The sequence below is a fragment of the Haliotis rufescens genome, unplaced genomic scaffold (genome assembly GCF_023055435.1).
Source record: "Haliotis rufescens isolate VD_foot unplaced genomic scaffold, xgHalRufe1.0.p SCAF_16, whole genome shotgun sequence".
NCBI lineage: Eukaryota > Metazoa > Mollusca > Gastropoda > Lepetellida > Haliotidae > Haliotis > Haliotis rufescens.
The window spans coordinates 14361611-14372941 of record NW_025963846.1 but is presented as its reverse complement, the minus strand read 5'-3'; the positions used below and the strand labels follow the sequence as shown (position 1 = coordinate 14372941).

At 44.4% G+C, this 11331-nt stretch overlaps 1 protein-coding gene across 1 annotated transcript in view; it reads left to right on the top strand.

The window, feature by feature from the left end:
• Positions 1–11331, top strand: part of LOC124136294 (ERC protein 2-like) — a 66938-nt gene that overhangs the window by 33993 nt on the left and 21614 nt on the right. The window contains exons 2-3 of the mRNA XM_048396899.1: positions 7368–7742; positions 8573–8671. Coding sequence (XP_048252856.1) covers positions 7368–7742; positions 8573–8671 — 474 coding nt within the window. The remainder of the gene's footprint in view (positions 1–7367; positions 7743–8572; positions 8672–11331) is intronic.

Here is an 11331-nt window from a genome sequence, read left to right as displayed (position 1 = left end):
AACCCAACCCACCCTTGTCCGCCACCCTTAACATCCCACCCTTGTTCTCTCCCACCCCTAACATCCCAACCCTGTCCTCTCCCACCCCTAACATCCCAACCCTGTCCTCTCCCACCCCTAACATCCCACCCTTGTTCTCTCCCACTCCTATCAACCCACCTCTGTCCTCTTCCACCCCTAACATCCCAACCCTGTCCTCTTCCACCCCTAACAACCCACCTCTGTCCTCTCCCATTCCTAACATCCCACCTCTGTCCTCTCTCACCCCTAACATCCCAACCCTGTCCTCTCCCACCCCTAACATCCCAACCCTGTCCTCTCCCACCCCTAACATCCCACCCTTGTTCTCTCCCACCCCTATCAACCCACCTCTGTCCTCTTCCACCCCTAACATCCCAACCCTGTCCTCTTCCACCCCTAACATCCCACCCTGTCCTCTCCCACCCCTAACATCCCAACCCTGTCCTCTCCCACCCCTAACATCCCACCCTTGTTCTCTCCCACCCCTATCAACCCACCTCTGTCCTCTCCCACCCCTAACATCCCAACCCTGTCCTCTTCCACCCCTAACATCCCACCACTGACCTCTCCTTCCCCTAACACCCCACCTGTGTCCTCTCCCACCCCTATCAACCCACCTCTGTCCTCTTCCACCCCTAACATCCCAACCCTGTCCTCTTCCACCCCTAACAACCCACCTCTGTCCTCTCCCATTCCTAACATCCCACCTCTGTCCTCTCTCACCCCTAACATCCCAACCCTGTCCTCTCCCACCCCTAACATCCCAACCCTGTCCTCTCCCACCCCTAACATCCCACCCTTGTTCTCTCCCACCCCTATCAACCCACCTCTGTCCTCTCCCACCCCTAACATCCCAACCCTGTCCTCTTCCACCCCTAACAACCCACCTCTGTCCTCTCCCATTCCTAACATCCCACCTCTGTCCTCTCTCACCCCTAACATCCCAACCCTGTCCTCTCCCACCCCTAACATCCCAACCCTGTCCTCTCCCACCCCTAACATCCCAACCCTGTCCTCTTCCACCCCTAACATCCCACCACTGACCTCTCCTTCCCCTAACACCCCACCTGTGTCCTCTCCCACCCCTATCAACCCACCTCTGTCCTCTTCCACCCCTAACATCCCAACCCTGTCCTCTTCCACCCCTAACAACCCACCTCTGTCCTCTCCCATTCCTAACATCCCACCTCTGTCCTCTCTCACCCCTAACATCCCAACCCTGTCCTCTCCCACCCCTAACATCCCAACCCTGTCCTCTCCGACCCCTAACATCCCACCCTTGTTCTCTCCCACCCCTATCAACCCACCTCTGTCCTCTCCCACCCCTAACATCCCAACCCTGTCCTCTTCCATCCCTAACAACCCACCTCTGTCCTCTCCCATTCCTAACATCCCACCTCTGTCCTCTCTCACCCCTAACATCCCAACCCTGTCCTCTCCCACCCCTAACATCCCAACCCTGTCCTCTCCCACCCCTAACATCCCAACCCTGTCCTCTCCCATTCCTAACATCCCACCTCTGTCCTCTCTCACCCCTAACATCCCAACCCTGTCCTCTCCCACTCCTAACATCCCACCACTGACCTCTCCTACCCCTAACACCCCACCTGTGTCCTCTACCACCCCAAACACCCCACCTCTGTCCTCTCACCCCTAACATCTTGCCTCTGTCCTCCCCCACCCCCAGCCTGCTCCCACCCCTGCCTGCTCCTACCCCTAACCCTACTTGTGGATCAGTCCACACAGCACTCAACAGCTGCAATACATCCTACATGCAATTTAGCTTAAGTGGTTAAGTGTAAAATGTAATTTGGAATGTGTAGGACTGTTCCTGTTATGAAGTGTTTTGTTTGGTTGAGAGATTTAATAAATGTCACTGTTCACTGAGGTGATCAATCTGAAGTACATTCATGTTAAGTCAGTTATTTCACGCACATTCCAGAACAAATACGAAATGGCCTTTGTCATTTGTATAAGTGATCGATAATTTAAGGTTTCAGCAGGTAGGATATTTGATGTTCACCCAAGGCAATGAAGGTAGTTTGAAACATCTTCTCATTGATAGTTCATCTGTCTATCAATGTTCATACTGGCTTGAAAAGGCCTTGAATTTTAGTGTCATTCAGCTACGTTCATACAGCTTTTTTAGTCTTACAACTAATACAGTTAAGTCTTGTTAATCCGACACTCGGCTTTATCCGACACTAATGATGGGAACCGATTATTCAGTGCTATTTAGACCCGTTAATCCGACAGTCCCGCACTCCGACTCCGATGCACTTAAATTGCAACAAATTGCTGAAATCACTTATTAATCAGTCTCGTTAATCTGAAACAGTGATCATCTGCCCCCGAGTACACAGCCCCTTGTTTTGATGAGAGACGAGTCGGCATATTTCAACGGCTGCAGAGATTAACTTGCTTACCAATAAAAAATTACTGCTTAAATTAAACAAAACAGGATTATTCACATGCCTGGATTACCTCAATCTCATTAAAATTGGATACAATTTCTCATAACTGCTGAGGACATCCCATTACAGGTCACGTCAGAACGACCTTTCGTGAACTTTGACCGACCAATAATATTACTAACAGGAAGTTGACATTAGCCACTAAGAAACCAGGTTTCCTTAACATTGTGGCACTAGTTTGAAATTGGTGACTTCCATTCCAGACGATGCTTTAAAATGTAATTTGAATCAGTCATACAGTTCGTAACAGTAGTTTTGTGTTAAACTTTATAGGTGCATGATAAGAAAACATATTCGGATTAACGGGACTTGACTGTATATGGTATGCTGGATTTAAACAAAAATGTATTGACATACTAAAGCTTATAAATAATCCAACTGGACTAGTTTAGTGTTCCATATCTGTAAGAACCATATCTATATCATTTGTCGTTAGAGTGAGGCAAAAATATAGAGACTTTGTTGGAGTGATAAGATTTAATTTTGTTGTTGTTGACTAAACTGAACAGTGAAGTGGCTCTTACAAACAGTTTCATCAAATATTTCTTCCATATATATTATGCCAGCATCTGTCAGAGTAAGACCAACCAATGCTTTGGGAGCATCAATCGCTACTGTCCAGCAGAAGTCCTAGGTAGGTAAACATAGATAGAAGTCCTAGGTAGGTAAAAAGCTCCTAGATAGAAGTCCTAGGTAGGTAAACAGGTCCTAGATAGAAGTCCTAGGTAGGTAAACAGGTCCTAGATAGAAGTCCTAGGTAGGTAAACAGGTCTGTGCTAAGGTAAGCAGGTGCTAGATAGAAGTTGGTTGGTTTGTTGTTTAACGCCGCACTCAGCAATATTCCAGCTATATGATGGTGGTCTGTAAATAATAGTCTGGACCAGACAATCCAGTGATTGATATCATGAGCATCGATCCACGCAATTGGGATCGATGACATGCATCAACCAAGTCAGAGAGCCTGACCACCCGATCCCGTTAGTTGCCTCTTACGGCAAGCATAGTTGCCTTTTACGGCAAGCATGGGTTGCTGAAGACCTATTCACGGGATCTTCACGGGTCCCTAGATAGATAGAAGTCCAAGGTAGGTAACTAGAAGTCCCAGGTAGTAGGTAGGACAACTGGTCTTCAGCAGAGGTCTAGTTAGGAGACAGGTGTTTGGTAGGGCAACATTACTGCAGAATCTTCCTCCCATGACCAGTGATAAATTGACAGCCCCATCCCAACCAAAGCAAGGGGTGCAAGAGGTGACAGGGATAAATTGTAGCTTGGAATCCCAAAGGTCCAAAGGTGTCTCAACCATAGTGAAGTAGACATACAGTGAAACCTTGTTACTTATGAGCACTTTAATCAGGAAGCCCCACCTACCACACAATTACTGCCTGGAACGCTTGCATTCATACAAAGTGACATTACTTTGTTACCCTTAATTTTTAATCCAGAAACTTGTTATTCCGCAGCCTGCGACTGCAGCCGCTAGCCCGAAGCCAAAGTCTGGTACAATTCTGTTCGGTCTAGTCAACTAAGCTAATAATAATTCATATTGTAACAGTAAAATCAGAAAAATGATGCCAAGAGTGAGCTAGAAGCCAAGAGTGAGCTAGAAGACTCAAAGGTTTTGGGCACAGACTGATTCCAGATGACTTTGTTGTAAAAGCTAATGTCCAGACTAACAGGGTTTACTTCATAAAAACAGTTTAAGGTCATGACGCTACAGGTAAGTTTGACTTGCCAAGCTTTGAGTGAAGGATTAGGATGCTCATTGTAGTCTATGTAACACTGTAGAACGGATTGGTTGACGGATCTTTTGAACACTGTGCAGATTTACTATTAACTTCAAGGTCACTAATCAATTTTGTTCCAAAACAGGAAATTAAGGTCTTATTTTTATTACAAGGAAAGGAGTCAATCAGAAAATTTAGATTCAGTGCACTTTTTGGACAAATTGGCCACAGAACGCAGTGGTAGTAATTGAAGTATCTGTGGGCATCTGGAAGACTGACAGATTATACTCTGTCAGGGAGACAAAACAACAGATATACTGACAAGGCTACTGCTATACCAGTTACATGTAGCGATTCTTTATGGGCCCTCTGGCCAAAACAGCATCAGCCAGAATGCCAAGATGATTGTCTGGCCTCAGATGAATGTCAGCTAGACCCTTGTAGACAGTTGAATCTTGGGTGAATCTCCATGGCCAGTGATTCATATTTTATGTATCTGAAGATCTCATTGCCCTGTAGAGTGTCTGCCCTCAGAGCGGAAGGTCGGTGGTTCGATCCCCGGCCGCGTCATACCAAAAGGTGTTGAGAGATGGTACTGCTGGTTACCCTGCTTGGTATTGGTATTTAGGGGATATAATAAGAACTGGTCGGCTCAGAGTCAGTATGATGTATCTGTATATGGGGTATCCATGTTAAACTGCGGCATGTTTTCTCAGTAGGCTAGTCCCATAACTAGTGTATAGACACAGACAGACAGACAGACACACACACACACACACACACACACACACACACACACACACACACACACACACACACACTGACACACACACGCACTGACACACACACACACTGACACTCACAGACACTCACAGACACTCAAGTCGCAGTATGATATATAAGTGCAATCATGAATGTTAAACCCCATTTCACCTCACCTCACCTCACCTCACCTCACCTCAACTCAACTCAACTCAACTCAACTCAACTCAACTCAACTCAACTCAACTCAACTCAACTCAACTCAACTCAACTCAACTCAACTCAACTCAACTCAACTCAACTCAACTCAACTCAACTCAACTCAACTTGCCCTGTGTGACATTAACATGATTAAAGCTTGGTTGTTGGATGTCCATCTCTTCCCTACATGGGGTTGGTCGGGTAGCCTAGTGGTTAAAGCGTTAGCTCGTCACGCCGAAGACCCGGGTTCGATTCCCAACATGGGTACACTGTGTGAAGCCCATTTCTGGTGTCCCCCGCCGTGATATTGCTGGAATATTGCTAAAAGCGGCGTAAAACCATACTCACTCACTCACTCACTCTTCCCTACATGTGTTGACTTTCATGGTGTTAAATTCTGGTGATGTGGGCTGTGCGTTTTGTTTTGTGAGATTAGGCATCAACGGTCAAGATCAATAGAAAGGGCACTTTCTTGGATCCAACTGCAAACTTTTCAATATATATTCATCAAGCTTGGTAAGGATGTTATTGATTCTGTGTTGTGAGCATTCACCGTTTTCAGTTTCAATATTGTCAGGTTGTTGACACTGTTCTGTATTGCAATGAGGATGCTGCAGAGATCAAAATTATTTCATTAGCTCAAGCAGGCTTCACTTGAAGGGTGTAAATATAGTGGAAGGTCCATTGATCATGCTGATCTATGTAATCCTTTTCTTGTTAAACTGCCTTGGGCAGTATTGACATTGTGAGAAGAAGGAAGGTTTGTTTCTATTCCCAGCTGATATGTCACTATTCTTAGACTTGTGCCTACTGACGTAAAAATCTGTTCCTGTTAGGATATTCATTTGTGTGTGTATGTGTGCGTGTGTGGGGGTTGGGGGGTGGGGGGGGATCCCATGAAAAATAATGAAAGTAAAGTAAAATGAGATTATCTTTTTCTCATATGTATTTTTAATACCGAGCCTAATGGTAAGAAGTTAAAATGAAATACCAGTCGTACAGGTTTGTATTGAAAAGAGGATTCAATTATAAGAGTTATGGCCCTTTGGTATGGTATGTCCGGTTGTGCAGTTATTTCGGTAGGAAAATGGCGATATTCATGTGCCTCATATGTGCGGTCGAGGGGCATAAATTCAGGAAATTCAGACATGTTCGTTTCAAGACAATTCTGTTTTTTCGACCACTAGATTATATGGTATCACCGATTGCTGTTTCCAGCTTAGTTTATGAGAAAATACACAAGGTAATCTTAATCCCTGGATGTAAAACAATGCTTAGAAGAACAAAAAATACAATTTAAACGGTAAATCAACATGTCGGGTGATTTTTTTATCTCTAATTTCAAATTTGTACTGACCAAGTTTCTCATCACCCGTTTGTTTACCGGAATTAGCTGAAGGGGTACGGTGTAATTTTTTTCTGCACATAATATTCAATTATTTTTTTTCCAAAATACTGAATCCGCTAGAGGGGGGTGCACATTATACTCAGGTGTGCACTATACACAAGAAAATACGGTAGTCGACAATATTCCACCAGCTCCAGCCTTTGGTCTCTCCATTTCACGGGGGCGCGGGTGGCCCAGTCATCAAAGGCGCTGTGATTCGCTGTGCAGAGTTGCGTCCCTTGGGCACGCCAGAAACCTATGATTACGGGTTCGAATCCCGGTTCGCCCCAATTATGTTTCTAGGTTTGTCAGCACCATACCTGTGCTCGTGGGATTCACTGAAGTGGTAAACGTCTCAGACCTGCATCACTTTGTGCGGTCCTCCCACATTAAGCTGACACGCCGTGATATAACTGGAATAATGTTAAAAGCGGTGTTAAACACAACTCACTCACTCACTCACTCTCCATTTCACAGCTTTGAGGTACAATTGAGCATGCCCCTTCTACAAAAATTTCAGATTCATATGATTCCTGCCCAAAAGTTGTTTGATCAAGGTTTCAATTGACTTGCCTTTGCATGTGTTTGTGATGGGCAGAATAGACTTACCTTTTTTTACAAACACATGGTATCCTCACTATTTGATAGTGATTCATAAGCCTATACTTATGATTTTGTCAGAATGGTACAATTACAGAGATCTAGCAGAGATGTATTACAATGTAAATGGTTTTGTCACTTTTATGAGATTATGTTGTAGCAGTGGTTGCACTGACCATGGTCTACTGTCTGTTACAGAAACATGTAGGGGTGCTGCACGACCTGGAAGTGAGTAGTTCCGGCAAGGAGCAAAGCCTGGTGGATGTGGGGGAGTTCGACACCATGAAGAAGGACAAGGCCCGCATGAAGAAGGAAATTGTTATACTGCGTAGAACCATAGACGAGATGGAACTCAGGATAGACACACAAAAACAGACTCTGTCTGCTAGAGATGAAAGTATTAAGAAACTTTTAGAAATGTTACAAAGCAAAGGTCTTGCAACTGGGAAAATGGAGGAAGACCGTAAAGAACTAGAGACATTAAAGTCACATATAGTCGAAGAAGAAAGAAAACGACAGAGGGCGGAAGAAAGAGTAGGAGACAAAATGAAAGAAATCATGAGGTTAAAGGATGTAAGTACACACAGTTGATTCCATGACAACATCACAAGGGATAGGTCTTTATCTCAGTGGTGAGTCAGGGGGCACGGGTGGCCCAGTCGTCTAAGGCGCGGGGTTTGCTGTGCAGAGTTGCGTCCCTTGGGCACGCCAGAATCCTATGATTGTGGGTTTGAATCCCAATTCGCCCCGATTATGTTTCTAGGTTTGTCAGCACCATACCCGTGCTCGTGGGTTTCACCGAAGTGGTAAACGTCTGAGACCTGCATCACTTCAGGCTTTCCTCCCACATTAATCTGACACGCCGTGATATAACTGGAATACTGTTAAAAGCGGCGTTAAACCCAACTCACTCACTCACTCACTCACTCACTCACTCAGTCAGTGGTGAGTCAATGGGATGAATAGCAATGTTTGAAGTTAAGGATGAGTGTTAGGTTTTTTGTCATAACCTAAATGATAAAAGATTAAGATTTAGAGGGAACCTAGATTTAAAAACAGGGTTTTACCTGCGACCTACACCATTGTGAAAAGTTTGATTTCGATGTGTGGATTTTCCAAGAAAATATTGTGTTTTTCATGTTTTGGGGAGGGTCAGAAATTAGTTAGGTAAACACCAGGGGAGGAAACAATTAGGTTAGTATGAAAGTATTTGGGGAGGGCGCCAATGTATGCATTTGCATGGATTATTAGCAGAAAGTACATGTCAATTACGTCTTTTCAAGGCCTTTAACATGCTTCATTTTTAGTCTTCTTTCTTTGATTGTTAGTATATGACTGAATTATAACAACATTGTTTTTATATGCAGTACAGTTGTTTCTTTGTGTTGTCCATCAATCTGTAGGAAATGATGAGAATGAAGGATGATGTCAGTGAAGCTCAGTTACAGCTCAAACAGCAGCCTGCCAGTAGTCACACTATGCAAGCATTACTAGAGTCCAAGGTAAGCACATTATGCAAGCATTACTAGAGTCCAAGGTAAGCACTCTATGCAAGCACTACAAGAGTCCAAGGTAAGCACACTATGCAAGCATTACTAGAGTCCAAGGTAAGTACACTATGCAAGCATTACTGGAGTCCAAGGTAAGTACACTATGCAAGCATTACTAGAGTCCAAGGTAAGTACACTATGCAAGCATTACTGGAGTCCAAGGTAAGCACACTATGCAAGCATTACTGGTGTCCAAGGTAAGTACACCATGCAAGCATTACTGGAGTCCAAGGTAAGCATACTTTGCAAGCATTACTAGAGTCCAAGGTAACCTCTCTAATCAAGCACTACAAGAGTCCAAGGTAAGCACACTATGCAAGCATTACTAGAGTCCTAGAGTCCAAGGTAAACACCATGCAAGCATTACTGGGGTCTAAGGTATGCACACTATGCAAGCATTACTAGAGTCCAAGGTAGGCACACTATGCAAGCATTACTAGAGTCCAAGGTAACCTCTCTAATCAAGCATTACTAGAGTCCAAGGTAGGCATACTATGCAAGCATTACTAGAGTTCAAGGTAACCACTCCAATCAAGCACTACTAGAGTCCACGTTAAGCACACTATGCAAGCATTACTAGAGTCCTAGAGTCCAAGGTAAACACCATGCAAGCATTACTGGGGTCTAAGGTATGCAGACTATGCAAGCATTACTAGAGTCCAAGGTAAGCACACTTTGCAAGCATTACTGGGGTCTAAGGTATGCACACTATGCAAGCATTACTAGAGTCCAAGGTAAGCACACTATGCAAGCATTACTAGAGTCCAAGGTAACCTCTCTAATCAAGCATTACTAGAGTCCAAGGTAGGCACACTATGCAAGCATTACTAGAGTTCAAGGTAACCACTCCAATCAAGCACTACTAGAGTCCACGTTAAGCACACTATGCAAGCATTACTAAAGTCCTAGAGTCCAAGGTAAACACCATGCAAGCATTACTGGGGTCTAAGGTATGCAGACTATGCAAGCATTACTAGAGTCCAAGGTAAGCACACTTTGCAAGCATTACTAGAGTCCAAGGTAACCTCTCTAATCAAGCATTACTAGAGTCCAAGGTAGGCACACTATGCAAGCATTACTAGAGTTCAAGGTAACCACTCCAATCAAGCACTACTAGAGTCCACGTTAAGCACACTATGCAAGCATTCCTAGAGTCCAAGGTAAACACCATGCAAGCATTACTGGGGTCTAAGGTATGCAGACTATGCAAGCATTACTAGTGTCCAAGGTAAGCACACTTTGCAAGCATTACTGGGGTCTAAGGTATGCACACCATGCAAGCATTACTAGAGTCCAAGGTAAGCACACTAAGCAAGCATTACTAGAGTCCAAGGTAGGCACACTATGCAAGCATTACTAGAGTCCAAGGTATGCACACTATGCAAGCATTACTGGGGTCCTAGGTAAGCACACCATGCAAGCATTACTAGAGTCCAAGGTATGCACACTATGCAAGCATTACTAGAGTCCAAGGTAGGCACACTATGCAAGCATTACTAGAGTCCTAGAGTCCAAGGTAAACACCATGCAAGCATTACTGGGGTCTAAGGTATGCAGACTATGCAAGCATTACTAGAGTCCAAGGTAAGCACACTTTGCAAGCATTACTGGGGTCTAAGGTATGCACACTATGCAAGCATTACTAGAGTCCAAGGTAAGCACACTATGCAAGCATTACTAGAGTCCAAGGTAGGCACACTATGCAAGCATTACTAGAGTCCAAGGTATGCACACTATGCAAGAATTACTGGGGTCCTAGGTAGGCACACCATGCAAGCATTACTAGAGTCCAAGGTAAGCAAACTATGCAAGCATTACTAGAGTTCAAGGTAACCACTCCAATCAAGCACTACTAGAGTCCACATTAAGCACACTATGCAAGCATTACTAGAGTCCAAGGTATGCACACTATGCAAGCTTTACTGGGGTCCTAGGTAAGCACACCATGCAAGCATGACTAAAGGTCCAAGGTAAGCACACTATGCAAGCATTACTAGAGTCCAAGGTATGCACACTATGCAAGCATTACTAGAGTCCAAGGTAGGCACACTATGCAAGCATTACTAGAGTCCAAGGTATGCACACCATGCAAGCATTACTAGAGTCCAAGGTAGGGACACTTTGCAAGCATTACTAGAGTCCAAGGTATGCACACTATGCAAGCATCACTGGGGTCCTAGGTAAGCACACCATGCAAGCATTACTAGAGTCGAAGGTAAGCACACTATGCAAGCATTACTAGAGTCCAAGGTAGGCACACTATGCAAGCATTACTAGAGTCCAAGGTAACCTCTCTAATCAAGCACTACAAGAGTTCAAGGTAAGTACACTATGTAAGCATTACTAGAGTCCAAGGTAGGCACACTATGCAAGCATTACTAGAGTCCAAGGTAACCTCTCTAATCAAGCACTACAAGAGTTCAAGGTAAGTACACTATGTAAGCATTACTAGAGTCCAAGGTAGGCACACTATGCAAGCATTACTAGAGTCCAAGGTAACCTCTCTAATCAAGCACTACAAGAGTTCAAGGTAAGTACACTATGTTACTAGAGTCCAAGGTAGGCACACCATGCAAGCATTACTAGAGTCCAAGGTAAGCACTCTATGCAAG